This window comes from Mirounga leonina, unplaced genomic scaffold, assembly GCF_011800145.1.
Source record: "Mirounga leonina isolate KUSES-001 unplaced genomic scaffold, KU_Mleo_1.0 Mir_201, whole genome shotgun sequence".
NCBI classification, from domain to species: Eukaryota; Metazoa; Chordata; class Mammalia; order Carnivora; family Phocidae; genus Mirounga; species Mirounga leonina.
In genome coordinates this window covers 2991252-3010405 of record NW_023270504.1, presented here as the reverse complement: position 1 = coordinate 3010405, position 19154 = coordinate 2991252, and the positions used below count along the sequence as shown (strand labels likewise).

Genomic DNA, 19154 nt, shown 5'->3' with positions numbered 1-19154 from the left:
AGTGTGTGTGCACAAGCAGGGGGAGGGTCAGAAGGAGAAGCAGACTCCCCGCTGAGCAGGGAGCCCGATGCGGGGCTCGATCCTGGGACCCTGGGATCACGACCTGACCCGAAGGCAGACGCTTAACCAACTGAGCCACCCAGGCGCCCCAATAAAATGTAAGTTTTAAGTTTATTTCTGTAAATCTGAGTAATATGTGAGGATTTCATTCCAGGTCAACATATGGAAAGTTTTAGTCTAGAAGTCTCTCATGAGAATGCGATTCATGTATTTCAAACTGATTTTCATTTATTCCTGGCTATGAATACTCTGAATCAAGATGGGTCCTGTCACTCAAATTGTGTATCTGACATAAAGCTGATTTGGAATTTAAAAATTGCATTTATCTTGCAGAAGCCTCTTCTCGATACTGTCTTTGAAATGAGAGGAGCTTTATCAGGGGATCATCTTATGAAAGCATGGGGCTACACAGAAGCAAATGCATAATTATATCGTCAATTAATCTTTGACAAGGGAGGTAAGAATATGCAATGGGAAAATACCAGTCTGTTCAACAAATGGTGTTGGGAAAACTGGACAGCAACATGCAAAAGAATGAAACTGGACCACCTCCTTACACCATACGCAAAAATAAGATCGATTAAGGACCTCAGTGTGAGACCTGAAACCATAAAATTCCTAGAAGAGAGCACAGGCAGTAATTTCTCTGACATCGACTGTAGCAACATTTTTCTACATCTGTCTACTGAGGCAAGGGAAACAAAGCAAAAGTAAACTATTGGGACTACATCAAATGAAAAAGCTTCTGTTCAGCAAAAAACAACCAGCAAAACTAAAAGATAACCTACTGAATGGAAGGAGATAGTTGCAAATGACATATCTGATAAAGGGTTATTATCCAAAATATATGAAGAACTTATACAACTCAGCACCCATAAAACAAATAATCCAATTAAAAAATGAGCAGAAGACAAGAACAGATGTTTCTCCAAAGAAGACAGATGGCCAACAGACACATGAAAAGATGCTCATCATCACTTATCATCAAGAAAATGCAGATCAAAGCCACAATGAGGTATCACCTCACACCCGTCAGATGTCTAAAATAAAAAAAAACTCAAGAAACAACAAGTGTTGGCAAGAATATGGAGAAAAGGGAACCCTCGTACACTGTTGGTGGGAATGCAACCCGGTGCAGCCACTGTGGGAGACAGTATGGAAATTCTTCAAAAAATTAAAAATAGGACTACCCTACCATCTAGTAATTGCACTACTGGGTATTAACCCAAAGAATACAAAAACACTAGTTCAAAGGGATACATGCACCACTATGTTTACTGCAGCATTATTCACAGTAGCCAAATTATGGAAGCAGCCCAAATACCCATGGATAGATGAGTAGATAAAGAAAATGTGGTGTGTGTGTGTGTATATATGCATTATATGGAATATTATTCAGCCATTAAAAAAAGAAAGAAATCTTGTCATTTGCAACAACATGGTTGGAGCTAGAGAGTGTAACACTTAAGTGAAATAAGTCACTCAGGGAAAGACAAATACCATATGATTTCACTCATATGTAGATTTTTTTTAAAAAAAGATTTTATTTATTTGAGAGAGAGAGAGAGCACAAGCAGGGGGAACAGCAGAAGGAGAGGAGGAGCAGTCTCCCTGTTGAACAGGGAGCCCGATATGAGGCTCGATCCCAGGACCCCAGGATCATGACCTGAGCCGAAGGCAGGTACTTAATTGACTGAGCCACCTAGGTGTCCCTCATATGTAGAATTTAAGAAACAAAATAAACAAAGGGAAAAAAAAGGCAATCCAAAAAACAGACTCTTAATTATAGAGAACAAACTGATGTTTACCAGACGGGAGGTAGGTGGGGGGGGGGGGGAATGCATGAAACAGGTGAAGGGAATTAAGAGTACACATACTGTGATGAGCACTGAGTACTGTAAAGAATTGTTGAATCACTACATTGTACACCTGAAATGAATATAACACTGCATGTTAACTACACCAGAATTAAAATTTTAAAAATTGCAAAGAATCTAATAAAGATGATCTCATTAGAATTTTATGGATAAAAGCCTCAATACAATAATAGGTTCCAAAAAATAAACTGAACAAAACTATACTTTTGGTGCAAAGTACTTCATTAGTGAGAGGATTTGGATCAGGCTGGTCATAATAAATCCTGATGTGACTGTACCATAATGGTCCTTTGGACCTATTCCATAATAAAGGAGAAGGCCAGACCTATTTAACAAAACACTGGTCCTCCCTATAATGTACAGTGGGCATCACCTACAATTTACATGGCACTTTAGTTAAGAGGACCACTAAAATGACAAACTGGAATACAGACATTTGAATAGAAACTTTCCTCTCTCTTTCCCTCTCTCCCTTCCTTCCCTTCCTTCTTTCCATTCTTTGTTTCTTTCCATTTTATGTTTTTACAGGCTGGTGACAAAAATACACATTATACATGTTACACACATATCATACGCATGTTACAAAAGAGGAACTATTAGAGATTGAGGAGACTAATATTGCTGCGGGGGCAATCAAGACATTCTTCTAGGTTTGGCCAAAAGTTGGAAATCAGGACTGAGACAAACTTGAGTACACATTACCACAGTCTCTAAAACATGCCTGAAATGTAGTGAAAAATTTATCCAAAGTTCAGTGATTCTATATCATTTAGTTTGCTTTTGTTAAAATTAACTCTAATTAGCCACTAGATGTTGTATGATCCAATTTTAATATCATTTATCTTTCTGTTTGTCTAAACTCTTATGTCCATAGGCATAGAGAGATGTCTGGAATAATATTCATCTAAGGGTAACAATGGTTGTTTTCTGAGTGGTAAGAGGAAGTATTTTTGCTTTATTTGTGGTGCTTTTCTTAATTGCTTGAATTTTTAAAATGAGCATACGTCTTTTAAAAAAAATTGAAGTTGTTCTTTAATAAAACCATCCAAAACAATGATTTTCCATTTACCTAGGTCTGGTTAAAAGTGACAAATATGGGATGAAAAGTCACATTGTTAAGCCATTAAAAATTAAGAGGAAAAAAAGTGTAATTATTCTAATTACCAAGGTGAGCCAAGAAAATTTCAGATGTAATGTATCAAAGCCAGAACTCACTCAAAGTAGGCAAACTAAGAAAATAAATAAACATTAAGTATAGTGAAATGCAAAAAACACCTTCTCTCTGCTAAGGCCATTTTCTGCTCAACTGAAGAATTAAATAGAGGGTTTATATATATATTAAAAAAGAAAAAAAAAAAGGAAAGTGTGGGGCTACACTTGTATCTTCCCAACAGTTAGAAGATGGTAGAACATGGGAACAACAGCATTTCTGCCCTGAAGGCATGTGTAGAACGCGTCCAGGGCGGTTACCTCCATCAGCCCTGCTTAAAGATGGAGTCAACATTTCCTTTGCGGAAAAAAAAAAAAGTCAAAGGATGATACACCTGATTCAAGTGCAGCACAAAAGTCCACAAAGGACAATGAGAACACTTTCATAATTTTCAGAGCGCCTAGGGCAAGGTTTCTTTTAGATTCGTGAAAAATTTCCAGGCTCTCTCTATATTTATAATGGGCAGGAAACCATTGCATGAAACCACCTCTCCAATATTGTGTGGCTGGCTGGCTTTGGAAATGACATTAAAACATAACCACAGACTTCAGTATCTCTGGTGCTGTGTGTCTGTGTGTGTACTCCAAATTAACCCAATCCCCTAAAACCAAACAAAAATTTGTCTATAATTTTAGTGGAATTTTGTGAAAAACTGAACTTCGAGTTGTCAGGAATGACTAATTTATGGAGCATTAGGAAGCATGACTGATTTTGGTGTTAACAACCTTCCTATTATCTCATTTTATAGTTTTTGACCTGATTCACATTTATCAGACATTTCTGTGTATAAAGCAAATGAACAAAACATTGTATTACTTGATAGTGTAACATAGTTATCTTTGTCAATAATAGACTCTCAAAAAAGGGAGCAAATGTTTCAATGTATTCATTGTAAAACCACCTATGCCAAATTTTTTTTTAATTTTTAAAATTTTTTATTTAAATTCAATTTAGTTAACATATAGTGTATTATTAGTTTCAGGGGTAGAATTCAGTGATTCCTCAGTTGCACATCTCATCAAGTGCCCTCCTTAATGCCCATCACCCAGTTATCCCATCCCCACCCACCTCCCCTCGAGCAACCCTGTTTGTTCTCTATAGTTAGGAGTCTCTTACGGTTTGCTTCCCTCTCTGTTTTTATCTTATTTTTCCTTTCCTTCCTTTATGTTCATGTGTTTTGTTTCTTCAATTCCACATATGAGTGAGATCATATGATAATTGTCTTTCTCTGACAGACTTACTTTGCTTAGCATAATCCCCTCTAGTTCCATTCACGTCGTTGCAAATGTATGCCGAATTCAATATATATTCAGTGACTCCTCCTTCTTGTCTTTTTGCATGTCCATCCATTTTTTTCTAGTGCAACAGGGACCAAGCTTCTAAAATGAGGACTGCTGTGTGTATATTTTCAATGTTTTAGAAGAGCAGTGCTTAAGCAGGTTAAACTAACTGTGCGGGTTAAAAAGACCCCTGACCGCACAGCCAATGGCTGAAAAACATCAGACGTGTCACCTCCCTTGTTAGTTATAATTAGGGATGAAATTTTTCTTCTGCAGTAATTCAAACAAAAAAATGCTGGATATTAAGAAAAATCCTATTTGAAACCCAGGGAGAAAGCCTACCTGGATCTGGATGCCTGGGTGCAAAGGCCAGGTCTATTTCCCACATTTCGCTCCTTTTGTCATTTTCAGTTCGTCATTGTATAAAACATGATAAAGACAATGGTTCCCTGCCTTTGTAATTTCAACATGTATTCACGACATCGAGACACGTTTGTTGACTCACCAATTTCATTCTGCAGAGAAAGATTCCGAGACAAATTTCTCAGCAGGGAGACCGCTGTCTTTTTCACACTTGGATCACCAACATGCAGCATCTTGCGGGTGTGCTGAAGGCCATTTTCCTTCTGGACAACTGTCTGAGCTACTGACGTCGGCATCTGTTGCATGAGACATGTCTTATCAGTACTACTGCCTTTTGACTTCATGCTAATATTAAATTTCTGTGGATTATTAGAGACTGAGCAAGATGTTTTGAAAACTAAGCTGTGATGAAACTAGTCTGAAGATATTTCCTTTAAATTCTTATGTTTTCAGGGGCGCCTGGGTGGCTCAGTTCATTAAGTGTCTGCCTTTGGCTCAGGTCATGATCCCGGGGTCATAGGAGTCTGCTTCTCCCTCTCCTTCTGCCCCTCTCCCTGTTCGTGCTCTCTCTGCCTCTCTCAAATAAATAAATTAAAAAAAAAATTCTTATTACATTTTCAATTTTATTACAGGATAAAAACAGCTTATTTGGTATTTTTATTTTTATTTATTTATTTATTTATTTATTTTAAAGATTTTATTTATTTATTTGAGACAGAGAGCATGAGAGGGAGGAGGGTCAGAGGGAGAAGCAGACTCCCTGCCGAGCAGGGAGCCCGATGCGGGACTCGATCCAGGGACTCCAGGATCATGACCTGAGCTGAAGGCAGTCGCTTAACCAACTGAGCCACCCAGGCGCCCTTATTTGGTATTTTTAAATAGAACACTAGATTTGGTTAGTTTCTATGTTTTTGCATGTTTATAAATAAAATGGGCCTGTCTTTTCTTTTATTTCCTCTTTATTCCCATTTTCAGCTCAGCATTGTGAAAAGGATATAAGGACAATGTTTTAGAATCAAACACTAGTGTCATGAAATTAGTTGCATAATGTTTTTCCTTTTTCTATTTTCTTGAACTATTTGTTTAATACAAGAATAATCCCAACTTTGAGGGCCTCGTGGAATTTACCTATAAAGACAACTGAGCTGAGAAAAATTTTAAAGGGAGATGTCTTTAATATTTCAGCATATTTGCTCGCTGTTGCTTTGGTCACCTTCTTGCTCACATTTTGGTATTTTACATATTTTAGTAAACTTATTCATTTCTAAGAAGTCAGCTTATCCTGAAAGAGATATTGGGCTTTTAAAGAAAAGAATGTATGGCTAGTTAGATTTACTTTTACATTCTCAATCAGAGGTTGTATGTGCAAATCATATTTGGAATCAGGCTGGCCACCTACTTTCAGGGGGTCTGAGTACTGACCAGAACCTTCCTAGCATCAATAAACTTCTAATACTGGGGTCTCAGCTTATATCTAAAACTTTATAGATTTGTATTTGAAGCTAACTTGAGGCCACTGGCCAGAAATTCCTAAAATTCTTGACCATTCTTCAGGGTGTCTATCTTCTCTGTTTCTCTTATCTAAACACTGCTTATTTCCCCCACCTCCTGCAGACTGCTCTCCTTACATTCTCCACTATACTTTTTAGAACAGGGGTTCTTAATATAGGGCCCAGGATAGGTTTCAGGGAGGGGACAGGAGGTCCTTAAAACTGTTTCAGTATTGGGGCACCTGGCTGGCTCAGCTGGTGGAGCCTGCGGCTCTTGATCTTTGAGTTGTGAGTTCGAGCCCCACTTTGGGTATAGAGATTACTTAAATATTAAAAAAAATCGGGGGCGCCTGGGTGGCTCAGTCGTTAAGTGTTTGCCTTCGGCTCAGGTCATGATCCTGGACTCCAGGGATCAAGAGTGATGCACTGGGCTTCCTGCTCAGTAGGGAGTCTGCTTCTCCCTGTGACCCACCCCCCTCTCATGCTCTCCCTCTCTCATTCCCTCTCTCTCAAATGAATAAATAAAATCTTTAAGAAAATAAAGTGTTTTAGAAATTTGAAAAGTGCTTATTTCAATGACTTTTAACTTTGGCTATATGACGTTTAACTTATTTCTATTGATACATAACTGACACATAACACTGTAATAGTTTTAGGTGTAAAACATAATGATTTGATATACCTATATACTGCAAAATAATTACAATAAGTTAATATTCATCACCGCACATGATTACAACTTTTTTTCTTCTTATGATGAGAACTTTTAAGATTTATTCTCCTAGTAACTTTCAAATACACAATACAGTATTGTTAAGTGTAGTCACGATGCTGTGCATTATATCTTCGGGACTTACTTATCTTCTAATTGAAAATCTGTACCTTAATCTTTTCTTTTTTTGTACCTTAATCTTTTGATTTCTGTACTTACAGAGTTTGCTAAATGGGTAAATATTATTAATTCTTTCTCTTTCCTTACTTATTATTAGAATGACCACTATATCTAAACCAATAAGGTTTAATACTGACTAGAAATTACTGTCATAATTTTATACTTAAATTACATAACCAATCTTTTAGGAAGCTACTCATTTCAGTTTAGGTTCTTTGCCATTTCAGGCACATGGCCATCAACTGCTCAGCGCTATCTCAGTTATGAACACAAGGTTAATGGACTGGATGTTTTCTGAAACTATTTTAAATGCTTTGCTTTTCGTGTTTTCCTATTCAATGATTCTTTTTAGAAATTCTAAGAACAAGTATTTTTGATCATACAATTTAAGCATAACAAAATTAGGAAAAGTAATAATTAGAAAGGATATATATGTCAAAATTTTAATAAAAAGCATCTTGTAACTTAAAAGAACATTTCACTGTCTCATGGTGCTAATGATTTTCTCCTATAAATCTCCAGTCAAATTAAACTCTAACAACTTGAGTACAGGTTCATACCAGTTCAGTGTAGGCTTCCTTTCAGGGGACCAGACTGGTTTAACGTTAGGTATGATTTTAAATGCCTTGACACAATTAGGACAGTTATGAGGATATCTCCAATGCTTGGACTCCTTTTGGACTTGGAATCTCCTAGTACCTTAGATTTCTTTTTATGTATTTATCCCAGTTAGATTATTACCAAGCACAGGGATTTTGTCTTATTCACTGCTACATACTTAGCACTAGGCTAGTTAGTACCTGCTATAGTAGGTGCTCAAAAAATGAATAAAGGAACTTAAGATCTAGGTAGTAAACTACATATTCAGAACTTAAGTGGCATAAATATTTCTATCCTTAGGAACATGGAAACATCTCTGGACTGTTTGGAGTCCATGAGAGATCTTGGAATGGAAGAGGCTAAAATGCAGGCTTAATGGGTTAGCTCGTACTGAACCATACTCATAGCACAGGGAACTCAGATATGCACACACATAGGTGCACACTGCGTTAATTCCTGACGTTTTCTTTGAAGTCGGCTGGGAGTTAATAAGAGGGCTTCCGTAGTTTGGGAAAGTGAAAGAAATGGTTTTGGGAAACCTAGCATGGGAAAATGAGAAGGTATGATGACTGTGCATCATTCAGGGCTCCCTGGTAGTTTCTTGTTCCCTCCTCTTTGTGCACAAGTAAATTTTGCAGAAAATCAAAGAGATAAAAAAAAAAAAACTTTTAAGATTTTATTTTATTTATTTATATATATTTTTAAAGATTTTATTTATTTATTTGACAGAGAGAGAGAGACAGGGAGAGAGGGAACACAAGCAGGGGGAGTGGGAGAGGGAGAGGCAGGCTTCCCGCTGAGCAGGGAGCCCAACGCGGGGCTCGATTCCAGGCCCCTGGGATCATGACCTGAGCTAAGACAGACACTTAATGACTGGGCCACTCAGGCACCCCTAGATTTTATTTTTAAGTAATCTCTACACCCAACATGGGGCTCAAACTTACAACTCCAAGATCAAGAGTCCCATGATCTACTGAATGAGTCAGCCAGGTGCCCTAAGTTTGGTCATATTCTTAACCACAGTGCTAAGATAAGAGAAATACTGGTTTTAGTTATTTCACAATTTTGTTCAAAACAGGGCAAGCTTCTTTGTAAACACATTAAAGAATGAATATGGTTTCTTAAGAATAAATAATATTTTTGTTATCTACAAGAGTACTCTTCTCTATGAGGATGGATAATTGGAAACTGGACATATAATGAACAACTTTGTGTGTGTGTGTGTGTGTGTTTATTCTAATAATTTTATGATCAAGACAAAGAATATAAGCTTAGTTCAAATAACTAAATATTCATAGAATCCTAACTGTGTAGTACGGTGTAAAATACATAGGGAGAGGAATAAGCTTTTACTGTTTTATATATTTTGACTTTGCTGGTATAAAGTAAGTGCATCAGGAAGAGAAGCAGCTCTTTATTTTGTAGTTGAGTTTCTGGGACGTAAAAGCACAGATGTCCTTTCCAACTCCATACACAGTGGACATCTGTTGTTTTTGCCTGGGCAGCACTCATTCTTCCTTTTGCTAATGAGCAGCTCCTTTAGCATTTCAGTCCATGTGGTCCCAGTGGCAATGACCCTGCCTGCTCAAACCCATGCCCTTGAAATTCACAGGTGGGCATATCCCCCAGACCTGGCCAGTCAGAACATCAACAGGCTCCTAGCCACAGGTTCAGATATGGGCAAGTGCGACTCATTTCTTGAGTTCCAAATGGAGCTATTGAGAAAATAGTAGTTTCTTTTCTGTGGGGACATTGGGTAGATAAAATGTAAGTCTGAAATCACTGGTGACCTTTGCTATCATATGAGAAGAGCCTTTGAGAATAAAAAAGGGGAAGAGGGAACCCAGAGATAGAGTTATAATTACAACTGCTAGGACACCTACCTACCATGACAGAAAGAAGACTCACCTTGACTTTCCAGTTAAATGGGCCAAGATACTCCTCTTTTTTGCCCAGGCCAGTTTAGGTAGGATTCTGAGACTTATAACTGAAAGAGCTCTAATATAAATATCTAGGAGCCTTTCACTCACAGCCTAACTTGGCTCTGCAGAAACTGAGGCTGAAAGTCCTAGAAAGCTGGACCTCTTGCTGGCAATTACTGAGAACTGTCTTGACTGAAAAAACTTTTCCCTTACTTCACTGTCTCATTTCTGAACCTAACGTAGGTAAGACCCACAATGTCATTATTTTTATAAAGCAGAAGAACAGGGGTGATACTCACTGGTCCACTTCCTGCAGTGAGATTCTGCAAAGCTCCCAAAGATGCTTCCTGAGTGTAGTTTCGGACACTCTTGGCGATCAAGGACAAATACATCCGTATCACGATGGAATGCCATAGCCATTCCACACCCTTCGGGTTGCTCTTTTCTTCCGGCATCGGCATGTCCTGATATTGCTAACCACGTACACAGTGAAATCCAGAATTAATGCCTTCCAGTGATTTCTAGAATTCCACACCCAAACTAAGGGACCAGAAAAACCATTTAGTCTAGATAGACGGACAATTTGCCTAATAACAAGCCCCTGATATGGAAATGAAAAAGCAAATATGTATGATTTCCAAGCAGTTAACGTTTAGCTCATAATGTCTATTTCTCCTTAACAACACCCCAACTTTATATTTCATACTGAGAGAAAACTCGAGAATGAAGCATAGGCTATTCTAGAATAGTTTTCAGGCTGCTGTTAAGCTAAAAGCTAAATTAGTCACAACCACTGTGGAGATAAGAAAAACAGGCCTCTTCCCTCAGTCTTGTGAAGTTGTCTGGGATAACATCAGGATTCTAAATTTACCAGTTGCTCTCCAAGTTCACAAATACGTACCACGATAGTCTGAGGAACAGGAGGGGTTACATTCTTCCAGTTTTCATGAAACGCCAGTAGGGACAGTATTCCTTCGTATGGATGTACTTTTAGGATACCCAGAGCTAAACATCAGCATTGCTTTTAACGTTACACAGTCTATATACCACTGGCTACACTGTATTAAGCTTATTTCCTAACTTATAAAGCATACAGCAGTGGGTACAGTGGTTAACAATGCAAATCTGTAGCCAGACGACCTGGGATTGAATTCCACCCCCTCTTATAATTTCCTGGATTTTGGGGGGGGAAATTAGCCATTCTGTACTTCCGTTTCCTCGTCAATAAATGAGGATATTAATAATACACACCTCCTAAGGTTGATGTAAGGATTAAAACAACTTAAAATAGTGCCCGACATACACTAAGTACTCAGAGATACACACATACACACTTTTTCTTTCAAAGTCCTTCCAACATACCTCTTTTATTTTCCTGCTTCGACTGCCAAAACACCCAATACTTTTGTTGTTGTCAGTCTGGATAGTCCGGTTTTGAATATAGATACTCTGGGAATATCTATCTGGGAGCTCTGCCTCCAGCTGGTAGGAGAGGTTATGAAGAATGCACACACAGTTCTCTGTGGCCTGAGAAAACAGGAGATGAATACTGATCATAGACATACAGACATCCCTCTGCAGTGTGCTACCACAGGACGTGCTACGCTTTCGGTCTTACACAGTTTAGTAGATGCGGAGGGGTGTGCTTGCACGGTGTCTGGGGGAGTGGAATGAGTGTGGCTAGATCACGAATGGTCACGAGCACAATGCTAAGAAGTAGAGGCTGGATTTCTTAAACCACTGGAGAGCCTTTCTGGTTTACTTTGAAGAGTGTGTTCAGACGATTCTATATTTTATGATACGTAATTTGGTAGCCACATGGAGCTGGAAAACAGAAGAACTGTTTGCAGGACCCGTTAGGAAGCTATTGCATGGTAAGTATGAAAGATGCACAAACCAGGGCAGCAGTCACGGCATGAGGGAGGAGGAGCGCGCCAGCTGAAGGGTGTTTCCGAGGTGGCACGCACATGGTTTGCTGCCTGAGGGACACAGGGTGTGAGCGAAGGCAAGCAGGCAGTCAGAGATCATGCAGATTTCTGCTTTCATTTGGTGGGTGGGGATAATTATTAAGAAGGATTATTCAGGGGCGCCTGGATGGCTCAGGCGTTAAGCGTCTGCCTTCGGCTCAGGTCATGATCCCAGGCTCCTGGGATCAAGCCCCACATCGGGCTCCCTGCTCGGCGGGAAGCCTGCTTCTCCCTCTCCTGCTCCCCCTGCTTGTGTTCCCTCTCTCGCTGTGTGTCTCTCTCTGTCAAATAAATAAGTAAAATCTTTAAAAAAAAAAAAAGAAGAAGAAGAAGGATTATTCAGAGAAGGAGCAAGTTTGGGAATAAGGGAAGAGATGAACTTAAGTTCATTATTGCACACGGAACTCTTGGGCTCCTTTCAAATACCTACATAGAGTTGTTAAACAGGTAGTTGTAAACTGGGGTCTGGAAAGTAGACAGAAAAATGGGGCTAGGTAGATTTTAATATTTCTAAGCATGGATGGGAAACTTTAAGCTTAGCAAGTGAGTTAATGAATAAAGCTAAACCCAAACAGAATACTTCCAGAATCCTCTGAAGCATCTTAGTAAGACAAAGTAAGTAATTCAAACAAGAGATATTTAACCCATGAATCACCTTGTCATCTGGCTGGTAGTCTGCGATGGTTCCTCTTACATAATGGACCAGCGAGTCGATCAGTCCGTCACATCTTCTCATCACTTTCCTCCCATCAGGGCCGGCTGAACTCATGTTTCTATCAGGAAAAACAACCAACCGTTAAGACTTAAGCTGTGTATCTAATAGGGCTTCGTTTCAAAGCTTTATTTGATTGATGCTGCTTCCAAGTGTTCGGAAAACTGACAAATTTGTAAAAGAGTGGCAGACAGGTCCTGGGGTCAGTTCATTATCAATTGCCTGATGGTCATCAAATCTGGACACAACCTCTAACTATATTCCTATAACATGTCATTGGGTCAGTAAAAGCTTTCTGTCTACTTCACTTCAAGCACCAAGGGCACAGCATCATTTACTTAATCTGCAATCTGTTTCTGAGAGGGTACATATGAAGCAAACACTCTGCAACTAAAACAACAAATGGATCATTTGACGTAGCAGTATACTAGATGTCCAAGTGCCAACCTATTCCGTGTCTTAACTCTATGTAAGTTAAAGTGACTTAAATTCTCTGGGCCTCAGTTTCCTCATTTGTAAAGACATGATGTTGGACTCTACTATTTTGGGGTTTTGTAGCTTTCAGTGTAAATAATTATTGACAAATATCAAACCAGATATTCTAAAATGTGATGATTCTATAATTAAAATGGCAGAGAGATGTGACAAGAATGCAAAGTTCCACAGTGTGTAAGACCTAAGTCAAAAGCATGACCTATAAATATCTTTGCACTTAGTCTATTTCTAATTTTGCTAGGCCATGACACCTTTCTATAAACAGTACCTACATCTACAAGTGGAGGTTGCTTCCTTACAGAGAATTGAAACTTATCAAATCCAGCAAGGTAATTTATTTGGGGATCAAATTTCAAATTCAGAATCTTAATTGCTAAGAACTATTCCTATAAAATTTATCAGACCGGTTTTTTGTTTTTGTTTTTTTTTACTGGTAGGTAGAGTATTCAAAGTATATTCAAAAGTTTTTGTTTATAATGTTTCTGTCAGACTGAACATCAAAAGAACTACAATTCTGAGAACTTTTTGGGTCTTATTTTCTTCATCTGTAAAACAATATATTGCATTAAGTGATTTCAAAAAGGCTTTCTGCCCCAAAATACTGCTTTCAATACATACTATATCAGAGAACAAATGTACCCAGCATGGTATCAAGAACTAATGGGAACAAGAAAGGAACACACAGCATTGTACCCTGCTTCCCATGAAAATCACATCCATAGGATGAACTTGATGATACAAGACTGTTTTTAACCCACAGAAATGTAATTTCATGATTCAACCTAATAGTTGAGATGAGACTAATATATTTAAACTAAGGATATACAAAAATTTAATGGTTGTTGGGCTGATACAATGAATTTTTAATTTTAAGAAAATCCTTTGTGACTTTGGTTTTCATTCGACTATTCCAATTAAAGATTTACCTCAATTTTTACTGTACCTAAAAAACTGACACTTTGTCCATTAACAAAAGATAATGCATGGGTTTATAAACTAAACTGAACCATTTTTACTATAGCTTTTTTTCTCAAGAAATGATCATTTGAACCAAGATCCTGTATCTATTCTCTGAAGAAGCCTGACAGAAACTGAAAAAGCATCTTTTCCAGTCATCTTCTTTTTTTTTTTTTTTAAAGATTTATTTATTTGAGACAGAGAGAATGAGAGACAGAGAGCATGAGAAGGGGGAGGGTCAGAGAGAGAGGCAGACTCCCTGCTGAGCAGGGAGCCCGACGTGGGACTCGATCCCGGGACTCCAGGATCATGACCTGAGCCGAAGGCAGTCGCTTAACCAACTGAGCCACCCAGGCGCCCTCCAGTCATCTTCTTTTACACATGGAGAAACGGAGGTCCAAAGAATTTAAAAGTTACTTTTCCCAGTGACAGCATAGTAGTGGTCAAGTCAGAATAGGAGAGCTGCTCTTTATTCTGTTCTCAGGGGCGGCTCCAGAATAGAGCACACCTCATCAACATTCATTCACTCTGTCATTTGCTTATTAGCAAACACCAGATGTCCCCCAACTCCAAGACAGCGTTATCACATCTTTTAAAGTTTCCCCTTGACCTTTTTAACCTCTGGCTTGGAGAAATGGCAGTAGTTTAAAATTGCTTTGACAAATCAAAAGGTTTCTGACTAGCTAAAGCTGCCACATACCTTGCAGATGGATGACCTAGCTTTGTTAAACTTCAGGGTATTTATTTTGGGTGCGAATGGTAATTCGCTTTGGTGGGACTGCCAGTTCACATGCACGGACTCTTGTCTCGTAGTTTGGTATTATCCAGACTCTACGTGCTTAAAATGGGACTTATCAGGGTTTTCTGGCACTCGACATCTTTGTTGACAGAAAGTGTAACCCCACTGCTTCAGTATTTGCTCCTGCATATCAAAAATAGTTCCTACCTTACTCAACTGCCCAGAAATATGAATGATAAGGGTGGATTATTTTATAGCACTACATCCATGAATAGAAGTCACTAGTCAGAAAGGAATTTGTTATTGTACCACTCTGAAAATAAGCAGTAATTATGAAAGTGATATATCTATCTTAAGGGACTAAAACATTTTTTTCAACAGCTAGTACTTAAGTTTGTGGAAATCAGAGAATTACCATGGCTAATCTTAGGCAGAATGGAAGCTTTTACAATGTATCTACCAAACCCTGAGAAATATTTATTTATAACTATTTCCTCTATGTAGCCCAGAAGAGGTTTAATATGAAAAATATCCCACAGTTATAAATGAAACAGTATCAAATATCGATATATGGAAACAATTATCTTATTGAAAAGTAAAAAAGAATGAGCATACAAACACACTACTCAATAAAAATTGATTATCAGAGTTACCAATGAATATATTAGAAATGTTTAATTTAGTGTCTATGATTTTAACTCAATTAGATGATGGTTTTACTTCCCCTGGTATAATCTGGACAAAGGCTGAGTAAATATGTGGGCAACTTCCAGGAAACCAAAATATGTATGCTTTTGTACACTGAAATTTAAAAACCAGATCCTTGGACTGGGGGGTTGGAGGCTGGGGGGAGAAGTGGGGAATATAAACTCTTCCCACAAAGGCAGGATTGTTTTGGAGCTCTTCATCTTCCCTGAGCCAGAACAGGGGGAACACTAGCTTGATCAGTTACTTATGCTTGACATGAGGAAGAATTTTTCTGGTAATAGGACTTGTTAAGCGTGGGGGAAAAAAACAGAATCTGAACCTCTGCATGTCTCTGAACAAAACTTTACAGATTTAGGAAGATTCAGGTGTTTTATCTAAAAGCAAATCAATGACTGATGACTGTCTCTAGCACCACTTTTCTCACACATTCCTGTGTGTCATAACGAAAAGGAGAAAAGAAAACCAAACACTCAGGACTTTGCTAGAACTGAAAGAATGGTATGTCTTTGTGAGATTAATGACAGGGTGACTAAACCTTAAATTCATAGGGCAAACCAAAAAATGGACAATGTCAAATGATAAAGACAACCGCAACTCAGTGTGTGTGACAGACATTGCAGTAGGCACTTCACAAATACCGTTATCTGTAATTTTCACAAAATTCTCCAAATTGGGGCATGCTAAAATTTCATTTGGAATCCTGACCTGTGACTCTTGTTTAAAATCAGAATTCCCTGCTTCTAGTAGGCTTTTTACTGGCCCGTCCATAAAAAGTTATGTGTGTGCAGCTGCGTGCAGGCTGTTACAGCTAGTTGGCCAGCACCGACAGGAAGTCTGTCACAACACAGAATGTCCAAAGCTCAGTGTGTGGTGTATGGTCAGCGAGCGTGGGGAAATGAACACTGTATGTTAACTATACCGGAATTAAAATAAAAAATAATTAAAAAAAAAAAAAAAGACTACAATTACTTACCAGATCTGAGAATGGCAGACAACATAATCATATGGTTAGAGTCTTTTCAAGACACTTCACCAACAAGTAATTCTAAGAGGCAGAGATTTTTTTTTTTTAATGGGGCAATACCTACTAATAATAGGTGTCATTTCCTCCTAACACACAGGTTACGTGTGTGTCACATACAAGACCTACTGCCTATGGGGCCAGTCTTCAAGGTCTAGCTAGCATACTGAAAGAGTGATCACCTTGATGGTTTTACAAATATCGTAGGTACATCTTCACGTTCACCAACAACTATAGGATTTCTAATATCATGTATCGTAAACTGTGCAATAAGGCCCCAGTCCACTAAGTGCTTGGAGTCCATTCTAAGACCCAACGGGCACTTGATAAAGAGATTGGTGGATAAGGAGGCGTCCTTCTTCCTCTTGTTATTTGAGATTTAGGGCTGGGCTTTTGTTTATCTCTCAGCTGATATATATCAAACAGTTGGGCCTTGTCTGTGAGTAACCCAGAGAAAGCAGCAGAAGCAGCTTGTTATTGCCCAGAACAAAAGGGGAGCCTCATTTGAACTGGCAGAGGGACAAAAACTCTTTGCCAAGAAAAGGGATTGTCTGTTACCCTAAAGTCAACATCAGTTCCTGAAGGTATCTGCAGATATCTGTCAAAGTCAACTGTTTGGTCTGCAAACAGAAGCATCATTGGGAGGTAGAACAAAGCTCTCCCACGTACATGTCTTGTTCCTTCCAGGACAAGGAACATTAACCGAACAAAGATATGTCAGCATCTATTACACATCAAGAAACCAGAAGGCAGAGGAAAAGAAAATCTATCCTTAAAAATCCTTTGGTTTTGCTTTCCTGTATTTTTCAGATCTTCTAAAAGTATTCTGAATAATCAATGTAGCCAGCAATCATCTGGTTGGTAGGTAAGAGTCACTTCCTTTGGATTTAGCTGGCTGTTCAAGGTAGAATGCCAAATTCCATTTCAAATCGATTATAAACAGCGAACTAATTTTTGTAATATGCCTGGGAGCCACTGGAACTTGAATAGACATTCTTGACACCTAAAGGAGATTTCTCAGATGCCAGACAATGATTGATGAAGATGCTTAAGACTTAGAGTAAAATCATATGATGCTCAGATGGTCTGCATCTCCAATACAGGCACAGATTTTAACCATAGGATAGCAACAAAGTCATCAGCTGCTTTATTCAAATATACCAACCTGCTAATTTTTTTTATCATGATGAATTACAAAATTTTTAATAGTTCTATGATGATAATCAAGTATTTTTAGAAAAAGATTTTCAGTGATATAAGATACAGTTAATAATAAACTACTTCCAAATTAAGTTATACACAGATTTTTTTTTAAACATGAGGATGCTAAGAGAGTAAATCTTAAAAGGTCTCACACAAGAAAAAAAATCTTTGTTAACTATGTAAGGTGACAGATGTTAACTAGATTAACTGTGGTGATCATTTCACAATGTCTACAAATATCAAATCATTATGTTGTAATGAAACTAATGTGTCAATTGTACCTCAACAAACAAACATAGGATGCTTTTAAAAATCTCTGACAAAGTCATTCTTGGGAATTTTTGTTCAGGACCCAAGTCACATACTGACTGATACAGAAAGACAAGCAAATACAGTCCTCTTGATATAATAAAAATTATTCTTCTGTTACCTTCATTGATTTTTCTTCCTCCATATTAGTTCTATTCATGTATCCTTAATAATTATCCCAGGGCTGAGCCCAAAGTAGGTAGTCAATATTTATGCATTGATTGATAAGAGTAAAGAGTTTCTTTGGCAAAGAGATATGTCATATAATTACTGAGAAGTACAACTCCTAATCTGAGTCTATCTGCTAAAGGCATGAATAGGATAGTAGAAAATTTAGTTTGAAGAACTGAGACATTTGCAAGGTTTGTAGCTGTGCTGTTTGACAATTCCAATGCGACCTAAACTCTTAACACTGGGTTCAGGAAGATCAGAGAGGGGTGGGGTGATCAGGTAAGCATAGCTGGATTTGCTTGGTTTGATGTTTGATTTGTTTGCTTTACTAAGTACTAAGTACTTTATTAAGTACTGTTGAGAGATTTCAAACAGGTGACCTAAAACCCCTGAGATTTCGCTTATAAACAATCATTTTTTTTAAATCAAGATTTTATATATCCATTTAAATACCACGTACATCTTTTAAATTTACTTGAAGAGAAATTTACAAAATACTTTAATTCATTAAACTAAACATGTGTTTGTATTTTATTAGGGATCAAGAATTCCTGTCCCCGTTGAAGTCCTTCTATCTAGCTGGACTAAAAATCAAATTGACAAGATTAAGAGGAGAAAATCAAATAGCGTATGTACAGAGAGTCCACACAGTCATGGAAATTCTAAAGACAGGCAAAATGAGGTATACATGTTATTCTAAACTAAGGATAGAAGGGTAGGGGTCTGGCACTTCAGAAGAAAGGAATGTAATTCACAAGGTGAAAAGAAGAGCAAATGTCTGGTAATTAGATGTTTGTCCTGCCATACAGATAGGACACTCAGATAAAATTTATCTCAGCTAATAAACCTTATTCTGGGAAAGACCCCCCAATTTAGAGTTTTCTATGTAGTTAACGAAGGGGCAAAAATTTCTCTTGAGCACACAGGGTCTTGATTGCCTTCAGCTCAAAATAATCTTCATGTCAAAGTGGCCTATCTTAGCGTGGCCTATCCTTGGCCCCCACAATACCTAAAATACACAACATATGAAATGCAATTATAACTGATAGTTTAACATTGCTAGTAATATTGCCAATTCCATTATTTATGGTGTAGGGGGAACAAATTTTGCCACCCCAAGATATGCCTCTTTGACATGTTATTTTAAGCTGGTTATTTTTAAGAAATAGCAAACACAG

At 38.0% G+C, this 19154-nt stretch overlaps 1 protein-coding gene across 1 annotated transcript in view; it reads right to left on the bottom strand.

Moving 5' to 3' along the window:
- PKP2 (plakophilin 2) overlaps positions 1–19154 on the bottom strand; it is a 90126-nt gene that overhangs the window by 7438 nt on the left and 63534 nt on the right. The window contains exons 7-10 of the mRNA XM_035027919.1: positions 12317–12434; positions 11057–11221; positions 9994–10167; positions 4933–5086 (exon numbers count right to left, since the gene is read on the bottom strand). Of these exons, the coding sequence (XP_034883810.1) occupies positions 4933–5086; positions 9994–10167; positions 11057–11221; positions 12317–12434 (611 nt within the window). The remainder of the gene's footprint in view (positions 1–4932; positions 5087–9993; positions 10168–11056; positions 11222–12316; positions 12435–19154) is intronic.